At 38.8% G+C, this 22,845-nt stretch overlaps 1 protein-coding gene across 1 annotated transcript in view; it reads right to left on the bottom strand.

Annotated features, from left to right (window-relative positions):
* Positions 1–6,258: 6,258 nt before the first annotated feature.
* Positions 6,259–22,845, bottom strand: part of ASPA (aspartoacylase) — a 64,632-nt gene continuing 48,045 nt past the window's right edge. Inside the window, exons 3-7 of the mRNA XM_007177453.3 lie at positions 21,622–21,817; positions 20,061–20,154; positions 17,416–17,523; positions 10,799–10,908; positions 6,259–7,036 (exon numbers count right to left, since the gene is read on the bottom strand). Coding sequence (XP_007177515.1) covers positions 6,839–7,036; positions 10,799–10,908; positions 17,416–17,523; positions 20,061–20,154; positions 21,622–21,817 — 706 coding nt within the window. The 3' untranslated portion in view covers positions 6,259–6,838. The remainder of the gene's footprint in view (positions 7,037–10,798; positions 10,909–17,415; positions 17,524–20,060; positions 20,155–21,621; positions 21,818–22,845) is intronic.

The raw sequence follows: 22,845 nt of genomic DNA on the forward strand, positions 1-22,845 counted from the left end.
CTTCAAATGAAATATGTGATTTTAAAGCTGAGAAATAGATTTTAGGATTTGGGGCTGGAGGTAAGTATTATATACTTGGCCTCGGGGTGGCCAGAGCAAGGACAAAAAGCTTTTCTTTATGCACATAAAATTCCACAAGAGACACGCCAGGCAGGGTCTACAATCTGGGTGAAAGATCTTGGCTGTTTTCCTTGTCCCAGCCCTGCAACAGTGCACGCCTCTAAGTTGGGATCATGGCTTCGACTGAAACAGAAATAGCAGCTGCTCTATTTATATGGTCTTGAATCTCAGAGGTTACTCTTATACATCAGTATTTCTCACTGGAGGAATTTAACAAAATACCTGAAATGCTCTGGTATTAAATATTTTTGTTAGCTGTGAATTTTGAAGTGGAGGAGAAGGCATTTGAGAAAGGAGCGCTTGCCAAGATGTGCAGCTTATTTTTAGATTCTCATCCTCTGATTCTTCTCCCCCCTGAAATCACACAGAGTCACTTTGGGGATAGAGGTGAAGTGGAGATAGTAGAAATGTTCCAGGTTACTGGAGCCTAAAGAACCATAAAACCCACTCAGCCTCAGTTATCTGGTAAAAGATTCATGTGGGAATTTTTGAGGTGGAATTATAATGCTATTAACCATGAATTTTAATTTTAAGTGGCACAAAAATCATTCGGCTTTTAGATAACTTGGCTATTGGCTAGTTAATCTGACTTGAGGCAAACTAAGGAGTACAGGCCAAGCAGTCCACTCTCGGCCTTTTTCTCTGCTCTGGGCTGCTCTGTGCACCAGCTTACCTGGGTGGGTAGAAACTTGGCCCTCGTGCCCCTGATGAGCTGGGTCAGGGAGAGATGCCATGAGTGGAGGACGTAGCCTTAGAGCCGTACAATCTGCAGCAGCCCCTGTGCTCTCGGATGACCCAGGGAGCCAACCACTGCTCTAAGCTGTAGTGGTCAGGCCAAGCTCAAGTGTGAGCAGGGGAGGAAGGGGCTAGGCATGTTCCCCAGAGAAGGGAAGATGTGGGGAGATTGTCCCAGAGGCAGGAGGAGCAGATGTGTTCCAGATGGGCAGAGCTAGTGCCAAAAGTTGGAAATTTCAGGGAAAACAATTTAGTTCAATTCAGTCCAGCAACTGCTCCAGATGTTGGGGATACTTAAGCAGAAGCTGGTTGAGCATTTATTAAGGATATTGTTAAAGATCACAATCAAATGAACTTGAAGGTCCTTTTAGCCTGGAGATTAGCATCCTGTATCTGGAATTACCTGCTTGCATTTATCCTGAACAGATGTCCTGGTCTGAAGGGCAGCCGTTTGGATCCATGGCTCCATGCTCTACACCATGCAGCTGGGAATTCAGATATGTTTTGATTTGGAGATGAATGGATAAAGCCGTATGGTTCTCCATTTCCCACTTGAACGAAAGCTGGGAGGTCAGACAGACAGAAATCAATAACTGGATCTTTGCCTTCTTACATGTATGGAGACCTGTCTGTGGATCTGGATGGAATTTGTTGGCAGGACCATTTTCTGTACTGAATCTTCTTCCTGCCAGTGGCATCCCCCAAAGGTTTTCAGCCTAGATGGTCTCAGCCTAGGTAGGTTTACCAAGGAAAGCAATGAGTCAAAGAGCATTGGCTTAAAAGGACCCGTTCTCTTATTTTACACCTGGAGACTAAAGCTCCAAAAGGAAAGTGGACTTGTTCAAAGTCATGCAGGAGGTCGTATCAGAGCTGTTGAAGCTGGAGTGTTCTGATTCTGGACCACAGGTATCCCCCTGCACGATTTTTTTTTAGCACAGTTATTCGGTAAATTTGAGTCTGCCTTTGTGGTTGACGTATGTGGGGGGACTAGAGCTTTTTGCTCAGATGATTCATGCTGGCTGTCTGCACTGTCCCTGTGATCCCCATGATGGGTTTAAAATTCAAGTGTGTGCATACAGGTGTGTACAAAACCACACACCACGCAACACTGAATCCACAGGTGTATCAGGACGTCTTAAATGATTCACATTTCAGTAATTTAAGGGGAAGGCATTTTCCAGGGATGGAATCTCCCACACTCAGATAACAGTTTTGGCTGGAAATTTTCCTTTAACTAAACTCTGCCTCAGGAAGAATCCATTATTTTAGAAATTATGTGATGTATCTGTTTGGAATAAAAATGGTGCTTACCTTTCTCCTTGCCAGGGTGGGAGAAGGAGTTCAAGGCTGTACTGTGAAGTCATTATGCTCGTAGAGGGCTCCTGCCCTGGAGCCCAGTGTTATTGACCTTCTTCTCCTTCCACAAGGCCTGGTGAGCTAAGTCCTTTTGCTCTGGGTAGGGCCCCGGTAGATGGGCCGTCATCTGGGCCTGTAAGCCATACTTGATCTCTGCATTGATTTACATGTTTTTACTGTGATCTTGGTCCCAAACACAGAATTGTCACCTTGTTCTCATTGAATGTGCCTGATCCTTGCAAATTCCTTTTACATCTTGTTTTTAGTGTCGTGTGTGTGTGAAACTCTATGTTCAAGAAAGAAGTCATAAATGGAGTAAGAACATTTTAGTGCCATTGAAGAAATGCTTTTATGATTTCTAATAAATATTTATTTTGCCTTGTTATGATCATGTTTTATCCTTGTCTTAGGTGTGCCGCTATGAAGACTGACTAGAAATCGTAGGGTGTCGCTTAACATGAGTGGATAAAGGGAAGGCCACTTTTCGGACCTAAAATATTATTATTGGTCCCAGCTCAGCACACTAAGACAGGCCACCTTTGTGCAGCGTTTACATCTCAAAGTATATCACGTCCAGTACCCCATTTTAACCACTCAATAACTCTGGAAGTAATTTGAGTAAAAGGAGACCTAGAGATTTTAAGTGACATGCCCAAGGAATCACAGCCTGAAAACCTTATAGGTTCAGGTAATATGACCCCAAGCAGGGGGTCCATCCATAGAAATCCCTCCTGTCTACCTCACAGGGCCTTTATTTATAAGGAGGCAATAAGGGAATGGACAGGAAAGAGCTGATATTATTACTATCATTATTGCCCAACATATACGTATGTGCAGTTTTTCATTCTTTTGAGTTATTTTGAAAGAATGGCAGTTCTCAACTTGAATGCCAAGATGCTGCTGTGTCTTGAGGGGTTGCAGAACTTGCAAACAATTTATTAGTAAGTGATGTGCTGCATTTGGTCAATTACTTAATCCAAACGATTCCCAGAATAACACCCTTCACTGGGATATGTCTTCTCCAGTGGCTAGGAAATGGGAATTGTACATAATTCACATCCTAGCTCAAAGAGGTTTCAGTCTATAATCTAGGAATGTGCCATCCATGGAAACATTCCGGGTAGACTGCTAGAGAAAGGGTGGAAGCCCCTGTTGTGGGATATATTCTGGGAGTGGGATGCCTAGGTTAATGAGGATAAACAGTTTTATGACTTTTGATACTGTGAAAAATTATCTTCCAAGAGATATTTTGCAATTCTTTCAGCCTTTGAGATTGTATGATTCCCTATTTATAAAGTGCTTTCATTCATATTGGTTATCTTAATCCACTGTTTTGTAGGTGGCTTGTTTAATCTTTATTTTTTTATTTATTATTTTTGGCTGCATTGGGTCTTCGTTGCTGCACGTGGGCTTTCACTAGTTGCGGCGAGCGGGGGCTACTCTTCGTTGTGGTGTGCGGGCTTCTCACTGTGGTGGCTTCTCTTGTTGCAGAGCATGGGCTCTAGGCACGCGGGTTTCAGTAGTTGTGGCACACAGGCTCAGTAGTTGTGGCTCATGGGTTCTAGAGCACAGCCTCAGTAGTTGTGGTGCACGGGCTTAGTTGCTCCGTGGCATGTGGGATCTTCCTGGACCAGGGCTTGAACCCGTGTCCCCTGCATTGGCAGGCGGATTCTTAACCACTGTGTCACCAGGGAAGTCCCTGTAGATGGTTTGATGAGTATTCTATCTCCATTCAATAGGTGGGGAAATTGAGACTTGGAGAGAGATGGAATGACAGGTAAAGGTCACAGTGCTTTTTCCTGGGCCAAGGATCCAGGTTCTCTGAGGTGTACTGGTACGCACTAGTCCAGTAGTGTCAATAAGCTCATATAACAGAGTGGTTTAGCCTAGCCTGAGTCACATTTAAGAATAAGTGTCATCCAGGTAAAGGGAGTGTGGTGGTGGGATAGGGTTTCAATAAGAGGGAACAACATGGGCAAAGACCATGTTGTAGTAGGGAGCTTGGTGCATTTGAGGATGGAGAAGTCTTTGTGGCCAAATTGCTGGGAAAAAGGGCTGCAGAGGTAGGCAGAGGCTAGAGCACACAGGACTCGTCCAGCTGTGGGGAGGCTTTGAGATTTCCTATCAAGGGTGAGGGGAAACCACCAAAAGCTTTCACACAATGGGATTACTGAATTTCCTTTTTTTCCCCATAGGGTTGCAGGCTTAAAAGGGTGTAATTTTCCATCCGCCATCATTTGGCCTATAGTGACAGTCTGAAGAGTGTGGAATGGAGTAAATTCTACCTGGGAGTGATGGGGATACTCAGGGAGTGACTGGGAAAGAAGGCAAGAAGGCAAAGAGAAGGCAGAGACATTGATGGACTATGAAGATATTTCAGTAGAGAAGGAATGGTTGAGCACACTCATTTACTCAACTGAACTTTATCAGGCATTTATTAGATTACAGGTGCTGAAAAAGACACTGGTAATGTCCCCAAGTTTGGATGGAAGCAGAGAGGGTCAAAGGGGCAAGCCAAGAAAGGCTTTATAGATGAAATGAGAGTCGAGTTGCATTTGGAAGAAAAATATAGGAATTTGCTGACGTGAGGTCTGGTGGGGGGAGGGGCAGGGATGGAGGAAGGGAAGGGAAGGGAGAAAATTCTAGGTGGAAAGGCCAGTCTGTGTGAAGACACGCAGGAATAAAACAACACAAAGCCGCCTGGAACAGAGAGGACCTGAAGGCAGATGAGTCTAGATAGGTTGTGGGGAGGGAAGGGCAGATCAAAAAGGGCCTTTTATGTTAGGAATTTCACTAGGCACAGTGCTAAGTACTTATCTGCATTAGCCCACTTAATCCTCACAATAATCCCATGAGAGGGACACTATTATTATGATTATTCCCATTTTATAAATGGGAAAAATGAGTCTGCAGACTGTTAGAAATAATCAAAATAAAACTGAAAGTGGCTAAAGCCACACAGCAATATGTTATAGTTATAGATTTTTAAAAATCACATCTAACTAACTCTAAAGATATAAATATTGAGTCAGAGAGAATGATACTTGACAGAAATAATCAGTACAAAAACTGAAATCGCAGTGGCCTCAGTTGCACATTGTAAATTTTGTAACTAACTAAAATTTGATGGGAGAATAAAGTATTTTTGCCAAAATATACGTATGGAAAAAAACTGACCTAGAAAAATTGAACTTAGAGCACAAAGGAACATTCTATGTTCTATGGGAGAAGGAAGCTTGGTAAAACTTGTTATATACAAAAGGTGATTGATAAATCAAATCTTTACTAAAGAATTCAGAAGGAAGAGAGTTTATTCCAATGAAAATAATTTTGGTAAAGTGCAAAAATAAATGCTGAAAATATAGAAACAGTTTAACTGTGTGCTATAGAGCATTGAATATGGAATGAAATTGGCTTAATGGAATTTGCTTTGCAAGAATGGAACTGTCTATATAGAGAGAGACATATATATGTTACAGATAATGTTAGTGTGATTTTGTAAATATATTTGAAACCGTAAACATGGGTTCCTTGGGGTCCAAATCATGGGATAAAATGTTCTTTACTTGGCTGCCATGAGGAGGGAGGGGAGGCTCCTGCAGGGATTGGAGCGGGAGAGAGGCAGCGTTTTAGCCCGAGGACCTTTGAGGAGAAGAATCCTGGGAGTGAGGGACTTGGGCATTTAGGCCAGGGGGGAATGTCTTAAAAGAATGCATTTGTGAACCAGAGATGGCTTTGGGTCACATTTCCGCTAGTGTCCACTTCCCTCTGCTCTTTCTGCCTTTACCACCTATGCTACTGGAGCCCAAAGACTTCCTTACACATTGGTTGGGAAGAAGGGCAAGCGCCGTTCTTTCAAAGTAAGAAGGGAGGGCTGGGAGCAACATGCCTCCCAAGTTGGGAAGGAACGTGAGCTTCTAGCGGGGCGTGTGAGAGGTCTGAAGGAGGTTCTTCGCTCCCTGAGGTCAGCGCAGAACAAGTGGGCATGCCAGAGCAGTGATGCTTTGTGATGCTTTGTGTGGGTGACTGTCAGTGGACAAAGGACCATTCAGAGTTTCTTGATTTATTCATAATGTCACCTTTACAATCAGCCCTCCTTTCTTTTCATGTTTCATCTTCAAAAGAGCATTTAAAAATCTACAGATATCACAACTACTGCTAAAGTTGATAGACTGGATCCTTAATACTTTATCATTAATTCAAATGTGAAAAAACTTAAAATACCATTAGTTTCTAGTAGCATTTTTACATTACTTGAAAACATACAACATTTAATTATATGCTCAAGTTATTATTGTTTTGTATATAGTATCTATTTCAATGTTAAAATTTAAATTCAAAGGCTGTTTACCAAGAATGTTAAACTATCAAAGTATAAGGTATAAAAAGCTATACAGAAATAAGAAATGTGCTTCTTTGAATAAGTTACATACATAAAGTACGATATCTATGAAAGGTATTCATTAATGTATTCACTCATTCAAGAAATTTACCTGAATGTCCATTGTGTGCAAGGCACTGGGCTAGGTGCTGTGGAAACGAATAAGGCACAATCCTGCTCTTCAGGAGCTTACGAACTAGTAGAATTTTTCAAGGTACTCGATAACAAGTGAGCTAGAAGTGATTTCTAATGTAAAGAGGAGCGAATACTTTTCGCATTGAGTGTTAGTTTAGCTGTCTTTGCGAAAGCTTCTTTCTTTTCATAATATGCAGCCTCGTTTACAAACACCGGGTACACGGTATGGTCTCCGCCCAATGGAATAGTCTTTCCATCAGGAGTTAAAAACACAGGATCCCCAGGGTGCAATGGTTTCCAGTCTTGATCCTCTCAGGAAACAATTAGAATACATAGACTACATTAGATTTTTCGCCTACTTTACAAATTGTACAATGGAAAAGAATATGAAAAAGAACACATATATGTATAACTGAATCACTTTGCTGTACACCAGAAAGTAACACAACATTGTAAATCAACTATACTTGAATAAAAAATAAATTAAAAAAATTTTTATGTCAGGTTCTAGACAATTAAAATGACAGCATTGTCTTCTTTTAAAAGAGATAGTGTACAGGCATATGAGTTATCTGACTAAACTGAGAGTGAGCAGTCAATTTTGGCAGCGGTTTTAAGAGTTCCCCTTTTTATTTTTATAACTGACACATGTGATTACAGTTTGCTTCGATATCAAGTTTGCCTTGAATATTGCCAAAGAGATTTATAATATCAACAGGCAAAACATTACATGCGCGTCTCCTCAGGTGCATATTCTAACTCTTGCTACCTGAAGTTAAATTCTGCTCAGCCAAATTTAGGAAATACCCATTAAGAGCCTTCTGTGTATAAGACATTCTACTGCTGGGGATAAAAAAGGAGTGACGTTGTGCCTGCATGCTAGGAGGTTCTATACTGGTGGGAACTGGTGGGAGAAGGTGGGGTGTGGGCTGGGAAAACTCTAAGACGACGTAGCTATTTCCCATACGTGTCCCCACATTAGGATAACAACTGAATCGTTTGAGAGGTCCCCACCAGGGTTTGGACTTGTGAGCCCTCAAACACCAGTGCTGTTCTCCTAGAGCAGTTCTCCTCAAACTTTGCTGTGTTTGCAAATCACATAGGGATCTTGTTGAAGTGCAGATTCTGATTCTATAGGTGTGGGTGGGGGGTCTGAGGTTCTGTATTTCTAACAGTTCCCAGCAGCAGAGCAGCATCACCTGAGAGTCTGGTAGAAAAGCAGAATTTGATTCCCCACCGCAGACCTACTAAGTCAAAATCTTCACGTTAACAAACCCCCAGAGGTTCACAGGGGCAACATTTAAGTTTGAGAAGCGTTGCACCACAGCGATTTTCTGAACCCTGGCTGCACGTTACAATTACCTGGGATGTTTGAAAAATATAGATGAATAAGGGCTGGCCCCATCTCAGATACATCAAATGGGAATCTCAAGAGTGGGGCTCAGGCATCACTATTTTCTAAATTTACATACAGTAAAATCCAACCATGTTTGGGTATGGTTCTATGAGTTTTGACAAATATATAGCACAGGGTCATATAAGCATGTAATCAAGAAGCATAATTCCATCACACACCTCCTCCAACTCCCTCATGCTACTCATTTATAATTCGCTGTTTGTATTTTTTGTAAAGCCCCAGGTGATTCTACAGGACAGAGTGGCTGAGAGCTACTGCTCCAGACCAGTGGTTTTCAGTCAGAGGTGTGCCCAGAACGACAGACAGGGTTTCTTCAGCACCTCCCCACTGTCTGCTAGCCCCACCTGCAGAGATTCCGATGGGCAGTGCTACCCAAACCTGAGCCACATGAAAATCGCCTGGTGAACCTAACTGACTTCTTGTCTCCACCCTGATGAATTAAATCAGAATCCCTGGGCCGGAGAATGAGCACTTTAAAAAGTTCCTAAGGTGATTCTCATGCGGCCGGAGTTTGAGAAGCACTGTGTTAGTGCTTTTGTGATAGGCTCCAAGCATTTGGGGGTGGGAGTAGGGAACCTGGAGAATTCTAGTGAGCACCCCTGATTAAGAACCATCACTTTTAGAATAAAATCTGGACTTATAACCAGCTGCCTGCCTGAGTCTCTGGCTCCAAGGTCTCTGTTCACTCCCTACTCTCCGTTGACACTGGTCTTCTTGCTGTTCCTCAAACACTCCAAGTTTGTTCCAGCCTCAGAGCCTTTGTGCTTGTTTTCCACATGGCTGACTTCTCATCTTCCAGGTTCCAGCTTCAATGCCCTCATCTCAGAGATAGCTCTTTCTGACCACTCCATCTAGTAGGAACCCTGTGTTAACTGCTCCTGTATTATTCTGTTTATTTCTTTTATAGCACTTATTACAATTTGAAATCATGTGGTTGATGTATTGTTTACTTATTCATGGTCTGTTCTCCCCTTATTAGTATGGAAGCTCTATGATAGACCCTATCTTGAATCCCAGGGCCCAGAACAAGCTGAGAAGTCCTTCAAATATATTTATTGAAATAATCAGTCAATCAATCCCTTCTGTAGAATACTGAGCCATTCCTTATTGTCTACCAAATCAAAATTATCCTTCCTGACTTTCAAGACCTACAACTAGCCCTGTTTATTACTGATCCCATTAATCTTACCTCTCTGCCTCCCCAGGATGATTTTTGTATTTTTCATGGATGTCCTTGAGGGAATGTAAAACTTACATTTGTAACTATTGATACTATGTATAAAATAGATAACTAATGAGAACCTACTGTATAGCACAGGGAACTCTACTCAGTGCTCTGCGGTGACATAAATGGGAAGGAAATCCAAAAAAGAGGGAATATGTGTATACATATAGCTGATTCACTTTGCTATACAGTAGACACTAACACAACATTGTAAAGCAACTATACTCCAATAAAAATTAAAAAAGAAATCCTGTGTTGTAACCGGTTGTGACATCATCACTTTGGCCTCTGTTTCTTGTATGTGCAATTTTTGTTACCTGTAGTGCTTTCCTCTTTTCTCTCCCCCAATCTTTATCTTTCTGTCCTTTAAAACATTGCCTAAGGCTCCTTCTTCAAGTTTCCACCCGGATCCCACTAAGGCACAAAGCTGGATTTGCTCCACGAGTCTGTATTTTTGGGCAGGCTACTTTATTTAAGTTGTAAGTCTGAATAACTATCATTAGGGTCATTAAACAGGAGTCTGAACTGGATCAGTGGTTTTCCACCCTAATTACCCACGCCAATAAGATCAGATTATCCCAGAGTGGGGGCCCAGCATTGTTATTTTTTAAAAGGCTCTCTAGGCAATGTGCACCCAGGGTTGAATGCACCAGACTAGACAATCCATTGGATCACTTCCACATTTCTGAGGTCTGAGATTGTGCGTGGAGATGGATGTTTTAGCTTTTTGGAATCTTTGTTCCTCTCTGCTTTTATCTCTGCCTTTTCCAGTTTTAAACCTCCTATACATTCCTAAGAGCCTTTTCTTCCCCTTCACTATGCCATTATTGATCAAACCACACAAGGAGCAGATATTGGGGTTTTGAGGAGTCAGGAAAAGGCGGCAGAAAACATTCCAAAGAAAGAGGTTCTGATTGTTTTGCTCTAACTTATACAGTAGTGATCACAGGGAGGTGGTAGCAATGTGGGCAACTGCAAAGAACATTCGTTCTGGATCTGTCATCAATAACTATAGGACTATGGGAAGGATCTAATTTTTGAGCCTCTGTTTTCTTATATTAAAATAGATATAATAATTCTTACCCATTGCACCTGAACAGGAATTTCACATTCTCTGACCCCCATCCCCACCTCATTATTCTGTTATAGCATCTGGTTACCTTCATTTCAAGATCACAGTTTAGACTTTAGTATATCTAGACTATAAATTCCACAAGAATATAAACCATGTTCACTGATGTACCCCCAGAGCCAGCAAAGGATTTACTCAGTAAATATTTACTGAGTGACGGTCTGAATACATTAGACTGCAGTGTTTTTGAAAACATCAAATGAGCTAATGCATGTAAAATACTTTATGGACTGTAAAGTTCTACTCAAAGGTAGGGCATCATTATTTTCAACATTTAAAAGAAATAGTGAATGTTACCTGCAGTTTAGGGTGGATAATAGCAGCAATTTCTCCACTTTCATTCCTGGGATAATCAACTTTCTCCATTATTTTATAGACTTCAATAGCACAGGGAGGAAATTCTTTTCCTATGGCAAAAACAATGTGTATAAATAGTAACTAACAAAATCTCCTGAAAAAAGGGAAGTTGATACTTTAAAGAAGGAAGAAGAACAACCACCAAAAACTGAAGACAGACAGTTACAGGGAGAACACACTATTTTCTTGCTTTTAAACCATTTTATTGTGAAGTATAACACTCAGAAAGTACATAAAACATAAATATATAGTTTAATGAACTGTAAAGTGATTAGCCATGTAACCACCAGCCAGGACAAGAACATTGCCTGCATACCAGCATCCCCTGCATGTCTCTTTCCCATCATAATCCCACCGCCTTCCCATTTGAGCAGTAACCACTAATTTTGGTAATGACTCACTTGCTTTACTTTATAGCTTCACCACCCATGCATGAATCCCACACAATATAGTTCAGGTTTGCCTATTTCTGAATATTTTACAAATATAATCAATCAATATATGCATCTTGTGTCTGTCTTCTTAAGATCAACTTTTGGGGAAGATTCATCCATATTGTGGTGTGTAGCTATTGTTCATTTTATTTGCAGTATAGTATTCCACTGTGAGAAAATGCCATAATTTATTTATTCTTTCTATGGTTTATAGACATCTTGCACGTTTCCAACTTGGGGCTATTAAGAAAAATGCCTAAAGCTGAAAAAGCCACCCTAGAGGCACATGTCATTGGCCATAACAGCTCTTGCTCTAGTGTTATCTTATTTCATCATTGCCAGCATTACCAAAATGCTGAGTGTTGGCTCTATGACTAATGATCTCAGGTCCCAGAGGCCTTTAACTTTCTTGGCCTATGGAGTAAGTGGACAATATATTATAAAGGACTTGTACGCTTTCTATTAACAATAAGAAGTTTAGGTTTTGTAATCCTGAACCAATCCAATACACCAAATAGTCCAACACTCGATTTCTTATTTTCTTTGATTTCTTTGTTTCTTCTATTTATTGGATTTGTCTGTGTCTTACTGAGTTTTTCATGGTTACACTGTTCTTGAAAAATGAAACTTCCAGGCTGTCTGATAGGTTAGAGTGGCTTTAAAAAAATTCAATTTATTTAAACTAAAAAACCCCCCAGACAGTTCATCCATTTCTCCCATCCCTACCTGTTTCTGCTTTAAGGCAACCCCCAATTTGTTTTCTGTATCTATGAGCTTGGTTTTAAATTTTTATTTATTCATTTTTAGATTTCACATATAAGAGAGATCATATGGTAATTGTCTTTCTCTGCTTGACTTATTCATTCAGCATAATGTCCTCGAGGTCCATCCACGCTGTCACAAATAGCGAGACTTCATTCTTTTTTATGGCTAAATAATATTCCATTGTATATGGATACCACAGTTTCTTCATCCATTCTTCCATTGATGGACACAGGTTGTTTCCATACCTTGGCTATTGTAAATGATGCTGCAATGAACGCAGAGGTGCCTATAGCTTTTCGAATTAGTGTTTTCATTTTCTTTGGATAAATACCCCGAAGTGGAATTGCTAGATCATATGGTAGTCCTATTTTTAATTTTTTGCAGAACCTCTATGCTGTTTTCCATAGTGGCTGCACCAACTTAGATTCCCACCAACAGTGCACAAGTGTTCCCTTTTCTCTACATCTTCAACAAAACTTATTTCTTATTTTTTTGATAACAGCCATTCTCAAAGATGTGAGGGGATACCTCATTATAGTTTTGATTTTAATTTCCCTGAAGATTAATGATGTAAAGCATTTTTTCATGTATCTGTCAGCCATCTGTATGTCTTCTTTGGAAAAATGTCTATTCAGATCTTCTGCCCATTTTTAAATCACACTTTTTTTTTTTTTTTTTTGCTATTGAGTTGTATGAGTTCTTCACATATTTTAGATAGTACTCCCTTATCAGATATATGATTTGAAAATATTTTCTCCCATTCAGTAGATTGTATTTTCATTTTGTTGATGGGTTCCTTTGCTGTGCAGAAGCTTTTTAATTTAACATAGTCCCACTTGTTTATTTTTGCCTTTGTTGCTTCTGCTTTTGGTGTCAGATTCAAAAAATCACCAAGACCTACTTCAAGGAGCTCACTGCCTATGTTTTCTTCTATAAGTTTTATAGTTTCAATTCTTATGTTCAAGTCTTTAATCCATTTTAAGTTAATTTTTGTGTATGGTGGTTAAGATAGTGGTTGAGTTTCATTCTTTTGCATACGGCTGTCCAATTTTCCCAACACCATTTATTGAAGAGACTGTCCTTTCCCCATTGTATATTCTTTGCTCCTTTGTTGTAAATTAAATGACCATATATACACGGGTTTATTTCTGGGCCTTCTATTCCATTTCATTGATCTGTGTGTCTGCTTTTATGCCAATATTATATGGTTTAATTACTATAGCTTTGTAATAAGGTGTGAAGTTAGGGAATGTGATGCCTCTTTCTAAAGATTGCTTTGGCTATTCGGGGTCTTATATGGTTCCATAAAATTTTAGTTAAGGATGCTCACAAACAACACTAAACCAAAAGATGTTCTCAAATTATTCCTACCAACACACTGTCCACAAGTACACTGAGGTAGGACAGAGGTAGAAAACAGAACTTAAAAAGCCAGTGTGGGAGAGAAAGAGGCTAGGACTGGGAGTCATGATACCTAGGCTCTAATCTCCTCACTGTGTAAACGTGAGCAAGACACTGAACTTCTCGAAGCTCACTTTCTTTACCTCTCAAACGAAGGTTTCACATTAGTTTACCTTGGAGGACTCTTCCAGCTCTGACATTCTGTGATTGCATAACTTCAGGAGGATGTTCAGCTGGTTAGATGACTTCCCCACTGTGCTCCTTCTCTTAACTAAGTATGTTAAACATTTGGGTAGCTCCTGAGCAGTGAGATATTGGGATGCAGGCAGCCTGCCAATAGTGGAGTCCAACTTACAAAGACGCAGCATTAAACAACCCAATGCCCAGAAACTTGGAAAAGGAGTAGTTTACATTTATATCAGGCAAACTCTGAATAAACAGGATGAACTTTCATCCAACGTAGAGCCCATAGTGTGCTACGGTTGCAATCCAAAGAAAAATCTTCCTTTCCCCTTGGCGCAGAAAGTGCAGCCAGGGTTGGAATGCAGATACCCCGCGATTACTTCTGTATTCGTTAGCTTTTGCTGCATAACACACTATGCCAGAGTTTAGTGGCATAAAACAACAACCTTCTAATTTAGCTCATGACTCTGTGAGTTGGTTGGCCCGTTCCTCTGGTCTAGGCTGGATTGGTTGATTTCTAATTGGCTTGCTCATGCATTTGTGGTGAGATGGCAGGTCAGCAGGAGGCTGGATGATCTAAGACGGCTTTACTCTCATATCTGGCATTTGACAGGCTGTCAGCCGGAGCTGCAGGACTATTGGCTGGGGTGTCTCAGTTCTCAGCCTCACAGTCTCTCATTATCCAGCAGGCTAGGGTGGACTGATTCACAGAATGACAGTGCAAGGTTCCCGAGGTCAGCAAGAGAGCAAGCCCTGATGTTCAAGTTCTTTTCAAACCTCTTTTGTGGCACAAAACATGTCACATGGCCAAGCCAGATTCACGTGGTAGGAAAACAGACTCCATCTCTTGATAGGACATGGAAGCAGGGAAGGGAAGAATTTGTGGCCATTTTTAGAATTTACCACACCTTCCAAGATGAAGATGGAAACATCAGATGTCATACCTTTAAACCAGAAGGTCCACTGGGAGGAAAGGAGAAAGTGGTAGAACACAAAGGAGCATGTTTTTGCTACTTAGAATCTCAGAGCTAGGAGTCTCAAATGCCTAAGTTTCCTCGATGCTTGAATATTCTCCGTATCTTTCTGACCAAGTGGCCGTCTTGCTCCTGCTTAAACAGCCTCACAAATTGTGGTCTGTTCCATTGTTGGTCAGCTTTGTTAATTAGAAATTTCTTTCTTTCTTTTTTATTTTTAATATTTATTTATTTGGCTGCGCCAGGTCTTAGTTGCAGCACGTGGGATTTTTTTTTTAGTTGAGGCATGCAGGACCTAGTTCCCTGACCAGGGATCGAACCTGGGCCCTCTGCATTGGGAGCGCGGAGTCTTAACTGCAGGACCTCCAGGGAAGTCCCAGAAATTTCTGTCTTTAGGTAACACTATCCCACCGATTCTATTCTGGCCTCTGAGTCACAGAAAACGTGTCTAATTCCTTTCCAATATAACACTTCTGAAACTCTGAAATAAAATTGGCCTTAAGACTTCTTTTTGCCAGTCTAAGTATCTTTGATTCTATCAGTCTCCACTCATATTGTCACATACACGAGGATACATGTGAAGGTACTTTGTAAACTGAAGTTCTATGTGCATCTTTGGGATCATTCCTATTATGGTTTTCAAACTCTTCAACATGCTCAACTAACTCCTTGGCTAACCTTACTTTATAGATGTTTCTCCTGAAATATGGACTTGGAATTTATTCAGAGGTCTCCAAATGTTGTTTATCCAAGCAGAAAAGAGACTATCACCTCCCTCATTCTGGGATTTTTTAACATGAAAGTAAAATTTTGTTCCTGATGTATTTAACCTTAAACATTTGGTTTAGATTATTGTTAAATATTGTCAGAACTTTTTGGATCCACCTTTTGAACCCAGATATTTTCCTGATAGCTTCCTGTCACTTACCACTTATATAAGCATGTCACTTATGTCCTTATCCAAGTCACTAATAATAATTTTGAGTAGCACAGAGCCAAAAATGGAGCTCTTCTATTCATTTCTAGAGACTTTTCTTCAGACGGTTATGATCCTTTTGCCAGCGTTCTTTGGATAATGGTGCTCTTTCCATGTTAGTTAAAAATCCATCAAACTGGATAGTCTAAATTAATACTGGTTTTAAAATTTTGAATTGCAGAATCCTTTGGTTAAATGAAATGTTACAAGGATAAAACAGATAGAACTGTTCTGATTGAAGCAGAGGTGGGGTGGCTGTCCCGGAGCTACTAGGACAGCTACTAAATCCCCACCCTGTGGCAGGAGTCTATGGATTGTGATTTGAAAACCATGTTATTTTTCAGTCAAGTTTGTGGGCTTCTACTGGGTGCATTGTTTCTTAACATCATAGTCTCACTCTCACTATTTGAACGGTTTCTTGTGAATAAGTGATGACCTTCCCAACACCAGGTCCACTAGACGGTATAGAACCTGCCCTCAGACAAAGGTGGTAGAATGCTGATTTTCAGTCTTTGTGACTTTGGAGTCAAAGGATTCCCAAGCACAGAAGAAATTCCTGTGATCACAGTAGGGTGCACAAACAGGTTAAGGGATTATACTCCGCACAGGCACTGAACTATTCACCAGCTCTGTCACTGTAATGGCCCATTCCTCAGCGATAATTTCAGTCCTGCCTGTATGAATAATTATTTACATAAGATGTCTCTTTGATTTTACTTTTATTATAATTCTTAAAAATTTTAAAGTTATTTCAAAAATAATTAATAGATTTCATTATTTTTTCTGCTGCAGTTTTAGGTTTACCAAATAAATGAGCAGATAGTACATAGAGATCCATATACCCATCTCACCACCAGCCCCATCTAACTGTTTTGTAATTGCACAAATAATACATGAATACATCATTCTTCCTGAACACAATTAAAACAAAATTAACCTGGTTTTCCCCTCCTGTCCCCAGTAATTGCTGTTATCAGTTTGATATGTTTTCTTCTAGAACTGTTCCTATGTACTAATGTATATATTTATGTGTATTCTAGCAAGTGTTTATTATTATTATTTTGAAGCAAATTGGTATATTGTATGTTTTGGTCTGCAACTTGCTTTCTTTCAATTAACAACGTAGTTTGAAGATCTTTCCATGCTATTGTATTTAACTAACCAACTGATGAATATTCAGGTCATTTCCATTGTTTTGCTTTACAAACAATGCTGCAGTAACCACCCTTGTATGTGGCATGTAGGTGTGCATGTGTTTGTGTTTCTTTGAGATGTGGAATTGCTGGGTCATAGGATTTTTGCATATTAGAAAGTGGATACTGTAAAATTATCCTCTAGGTGTCTTTACCAATTTATATCAGCAGGGAAGGAGAGTGTCTCCTTTTCCTACACCCTTACCAACACTTAATATTATCAGATTTTAATATTTTCTCAATCTAATGGGAGAAAATGGTTTTGCATTTTAATTTGCACTTTTTGATTATTAGTGATATTGGATATCTTTTCATCTGTTTATTGGACATTTGTATTTCTTTGCTTTTAAAAATGGAGATTAATAGGAAAATGAGAATTTCATTTGGGGAGCTTTATTTGGTAGCTGCTTTTCTTGAATGTGTCTACACTGGTCATTGACGAATGGCTGAAGTGATTAAATTTTTTAAAAAGCAACTAGTGTCACAAACATGACAAATTTAACCCAGGTTCCATTGCTATTTCAATGTTTAGTGGTTAGGTAATTATGTGTACTCCATCTCATCTTCCTTTTCTGATTTATTTACACACACAAGCTAAGAATTAAAGAAACAAATTCTGCCTACTACTTACCTTCATTGAAATTATGTATAAAATCAAGAGCATGTTTAATCATTTTTCTCATTTGATCCAGAATATCAGCTCTCAGAACCCCTTGAGGCTGGGGACCAACTTCTATACCTAGGTACAGAAGGGGAGATAGTCACACTTATATAAGTATTAGAATATAAGATTGAGCATTCTCATATATCAAGATCTAGAATCCCATCATTAAAAATGATTAAAGAGGTAGACCATACAGCATCATGGAAAATGTTTGAGACCTAATGTTAGGCAAAAAATAAAGCAGAACATTTACATGTACAAGTTATATGCATAGTAAATAAAGACTGGGAGAGAACATGGAAAAAAATCAAAGAATTGTGTTACAGTAGTAAGGTTTTGGGGTCTTTTTTCTTTAAATTTCCTTCAATATTGTCAAAGTATTAAAAAGTAATAATATAGTAAAAGGAGTAGACAAATTTATACTGACAAAATAATAAGTGGCCACAAAGAGAAACTGTCACAGACCTAACATTTAGCTTGTAGGAGAAAACACATCTATAATATTTAGTAATAGAAATCTAGACTAAACGAGCCATGGATTTAAGTCAAATGACAATCTATGTGACCCTAGAGCAATATTCTTGCCCTTAATATAACAACCCATCTCAGCATGATAGTGCAATGGTTTTAATTTTCTGTAGAAAAAATTTGTATTCATTTCTTCTCACCCCAATAAAATTCTGCCTGTACTATCAGGTCTACTTCCTGTGGCTGTCAAGCATCCACCCATAAACCTACAAAATACTCTTTCTCTAAACCACTTATCTAGTCCCTTCCCTCCTGTCCAAGTCTCCCACACTGTTATCACTCCAATCATCATCTTATCCATTTATAGAACCATTTACCAAGTATAGCATCATCCACTCTCTTCCACCAATTCATATACATTCTTTTCCACCTATTCTATTTTCATCCACTTCTGTTATTTCTCAGTTCACAAAATCTTACTGTATTCTCTTTTATCTTCATTTTCATTTTTGTGCTTAGCTTTCCTGGATATACTTAAGTATATGACATAAGTGTGGTTAAGGTATGCATCAGTACATAAATGATTTGTACAAATGTGTGAAAATGTGTTCATGGATATGTCTGTATGTGTACTGTAGAAGACATTGTTGGTTGCCTATCCAAAATTCATTCTGTCTTACTCCTTGCTGACAGAGTCCTGATTTTGTTGGGGTATCCAACTCAGGGGTAAATGTAGAATAGTTTTAGTCAATCATAGTAATCTCATTAACCCTAGTAATTAATTTAAGAACGGATATGTGACCCAGTTCTGAGCAACTGGCCATAATGGAAGGTCTGCAGGGGAGTTCCTGAGAGTCTCCTTTCTTCCACTAGATATTGTCATGTTGGCATATGATGCTTGAAATTACAATGAACATCTTGTGGCACCTAAAGTCATAAGAGTATTATAAAACATTGAGTTGGAGAGAGTGTCTCTCTGATCTTAAGTGTTTTTCCCCCCAATGACTGGATGATATAAAAAATATTCCAAATAAAATAGTAAAGTTGAAAGGAGAACATATAATATTTCTAATTACTTATGATGATCTTAATACTCCCCCACATTGAAACCTTTGAAAGATTTGGCTCTCTTTTTAAGAGCCAAACATATCAGCAGATATTTGTTCTACCTAAGAGCAGCATTGCCCCATAAATGTAATAGACCAAGATTGCTCTCTCAAGACTTGGAAATCCTATGCTTTATATGGTGTCACAGAGAAAAAGGAACTTTACCCATTATTGTCAAGCATTTGGTTTGTTTCAAATAATTACCTATACTTGGCTATTTAGCTTGCCTCAACTGATCCCTTGATTATGCACCAAAATTATCAATAATTGAATAACCAAGATAACTTTAAATTTGCTTCTATTGTTTGACAACTTGTTTTCAAATTAAATTTCTCTTATTTAAACCACCTGAGATCTGACAAAAAAGATTTTAAGTTGTGACAGCAATTTTAATGATTACAGTGTGGTCTGCAAACAATTATGCTAATAGGTCACTCAGGAAAGAGAATGGAATATAGAAAAAGACACTGTCTGTCTCGGAGGGTGTATGAGAGTGCAAAGCTGCATGTTGGAAGTTACCAGAAGGTAAAGATGAATTCACAGCCCAGTAACTGACAGGGCAAACAAGTGAATGGATAACAAACACAGGTTACCAGAGACTCTACTGCAAAGCAGGTGCTAAGAGGGATGTTGGGAGAGAATTTTCCATGACTCTTTTGTATTTCTGCACATCTTGCCAGCAAGATACTGACTACCTTGGCTCCAGATTATTTTTTTAAAGAATGTTTGTATAGTAAATAGTCTTGGAAGATAGGGATGGTGTCTTCCTTAAGCAAAAGGCAGGCTGCTTACTGTCCATTATAAAAGATTCAAATTCCCTCAGCTCAGTGGTTTTTCCTGGAATGTAGAAAGCTGCTCAATGAAATTGAGGAAATCTGATATAGTTAGAGACTGCCTGGAGATAGTTTGCTTATTACTTGACAATTATAAGCCATAATGATAAGCAAAGTAGCTATAAATAGTCTTTAAATTAATTTTCTCAGAGTTTCATCTGAGACATATTTTGTTTAGTTGTGACAGTGGGAAATATGACTTACCAACAGGATACTTGGCTATAGAACGAGTGGTTGCATATCTGAGGGAAGGATGCTCAATAAGGTAAACATAGCAGGGTAATGGAGCCAAAGAAGTCTGAAAAGAATTTAAAACATTTTTCTTATTATGTAAAGACCATATGCCTTGTTCTCTTTGCTATTAGAGCGTCAATAATGTCTTCAATATGTTTCACTTCATCAACTAAGATTAGTAAGACAGCTTTGTGAAACACACTCTAAAATCTGATGGTATTATTAAAGTTTTGAAAGCACATAACTGAATTACATATAAAATTGGATTATACGTAGCTTTCTGGATAAAATGTACATTAAACAATTCCCCAGAACCATAAACAAAGAATATGAATAAATTCTTTTTCTGAATGGATTTGGTTATTTTTGTTTTCACCACTGGTTACACTTACTATTTAGCTTAGTATTGGTCTCTTAAAGAATTCTTTTTCTACCCCTATGGGCCAGGTCCCTACAGATGTCGGGTAACTCCCCCTACCTCCACTTATCTGAATGAGAATTCAAGACGGCCCACTCAGTTTTGATAACATGCTGCTTCTGTGCCTGGCAAGCAAAGTATTCAGCTCTCCCTTCAATCAGCAACAAAGAATAGCTGCATTATGATCTATTACCAGAACTACTATTTAGTCAACGCCAAAAATTCAAGGAAACAAAACTAATAGTTAATCTTTACTATCTGCCAGGCATTCAGCTAAGTGCATTAAATATTTTATCTCATTTAAGGCTTATAACAGCCACATGGGGTAAGTATTGTTATTATGTCAATTTTATAAAATGAAGAAAGCAGTGTTTTGGGAGTTGAATATCTTGTTCAAAGTTAGTGAGAGAAAGCCAGGATTTGAACCCAGGCACTGGCTATATGGGTCACACTCTTTCCATTAAATCATACTAGCTCATACCAGCTCTCCGGAAGGAAGGCTATCCTTTATATAAAAATAATCATACAGTTTATTATTTGTGTTCTTGTTTGCTTGCTATTCTGTAGCAGTTTTTCTCTAGGTATAGCAATGGATTGCTGATTTTTTCATCTTGTAGATTTTTGAGCCTTAAAATGATTAGCTATATGAAGTACTGAAAGATCAGATGTATGTTAGGGTATCTGAATCAAATGGAGACAAGGGCAGGACTAAAGAGAGCCAATCTTTTTATCATTGGTCTTTAGTCAACATTAAATGACTATTTTTTGAGCTTCCTAAAATGGTAATTGAGCCACTTCAACCATACCATTTAAAATTTTGGTATTAATTTTACCAAATAGCCTATGATTTGGTGGCTGTCTTGATAAAAGATTTAAAATTTTATAGACACAATGGCCCGTATGTTTTATTATTTTATTCATTGCATTTATTATTTTACTCATTTCTTCTCCTTTTCTCCTGCCTGTCACTCCTACCTCTATTCTGGTGCTCCTCCCAATCCCCCATTTCTCTTGGACCCTCCCTCCTGACCCTTTTCTGGTTGTTTCACATCTATAAGTGACTTAAAATTATGGGTCCTATGCTAACTTGTAAATTAATAACATTGACATTACCTTAATATAATGAAACATCTGAATTAAAAAGTCACTCCTGGAATCTTCAAGAATAAGAGTGCACCCCATATTAGAAGTAGTGTTGTGAAGGTCAAAAATAATGTCATAGGAATCTTCACTATCTTTTGGACCAAATAAATGATTTATTTCTTGAGCCCTTCTCACTTCATATGGCAAATCCTCTGACATTTTTTTGCTGTTATTAGCAGAGAGAAAAAGATTAACAACATCTGTGGCTAAGGTAACATAAATATACAATAAGAACACAGTATATAAGAAACCAGTTGCCAAACCTTTAATATGAAAAATCTGTGAAGGAATTGGAAATTTATTTGAAAACTTTATAATCGAAAATTTACATTTTTTCCTTCCATTTTATTCCATGTAATGTTGCATTGACATGCTTGCAGATAATAGTTCATTTATGTGGCTGGTCACAAGAAGGACATTTCAGTTTATCATTTGACCTCAACCCTGAACAAAATTCTTCCATTAATTTAATCAACAGTCTCTTAGTAGTTAAGTACACTAGGCTATAAGGGAACTAGACCATCAAATGCACCTATTTTTCTTTTTTTTTTTTTGCACTATAGCTAGTTCTAGTGCACAAAAATAGTCAAACTTAGGTGCTCACATCATCTAATTAGGGATTCTTAAGTGGTGTCCAGGAACCACTAGTGGTTCAGGGTCAAGCTTTACAGAGAAGAGTCTTTAGACCCTGCAAAAATGCAAATATTTGCAGGTATATGCATACATGCATTCTCTGGGATGACGGTTGATAGTTTTTATTGAATTCTCAAATGAGTCTCTACCTGCCCCACCCTCAACGGTTAGGATACATTTTTTTCTTAATGTACATGATAATTTAAATTTATTTTTCCTCATTAAAGCATTCAACCACATTTCTCTCTAATTCCATTTATTTCCATTCTCTGACTGTTTTTGTTAGTATCTTCAAAGGACCTACAGTTTGCGCCTGGGTAATTCTTGCCTGGAAATCAGTCAAGAAAGTGGAGCAGCCATTTTTCAACTATGGGCCAAAAGATGCGTATCAAGGCTAGTGCAGTGGGAAGATAGGAGGCGTCTGTGGCACTGATGATATCATTGAGCCACTGTACCAGCCCTGGACTGCCTACCTCTGGACTTACTACTTGTGAAAAAGAAACCCTTATTTGTTTAAGCCACTGTTTTCAGATTTCTATTATATGCAACCAGACATAGTTC

Source organism: Balaenoptera acutorostrata, chromosome 20 (assembly GCF_949987535.1).
Source record: "Balaenoptera acutorostrata chromosome 20, mBalAcu1.1, whole genome shotgun sequence".
Taxonomy (NCBI): Eukaryota; Metazoa; Chordata; class Mammalia; order Artiodactyla; family Balaenopteridae; genus Balaenoptera; species Balaenoptera acutorostrata.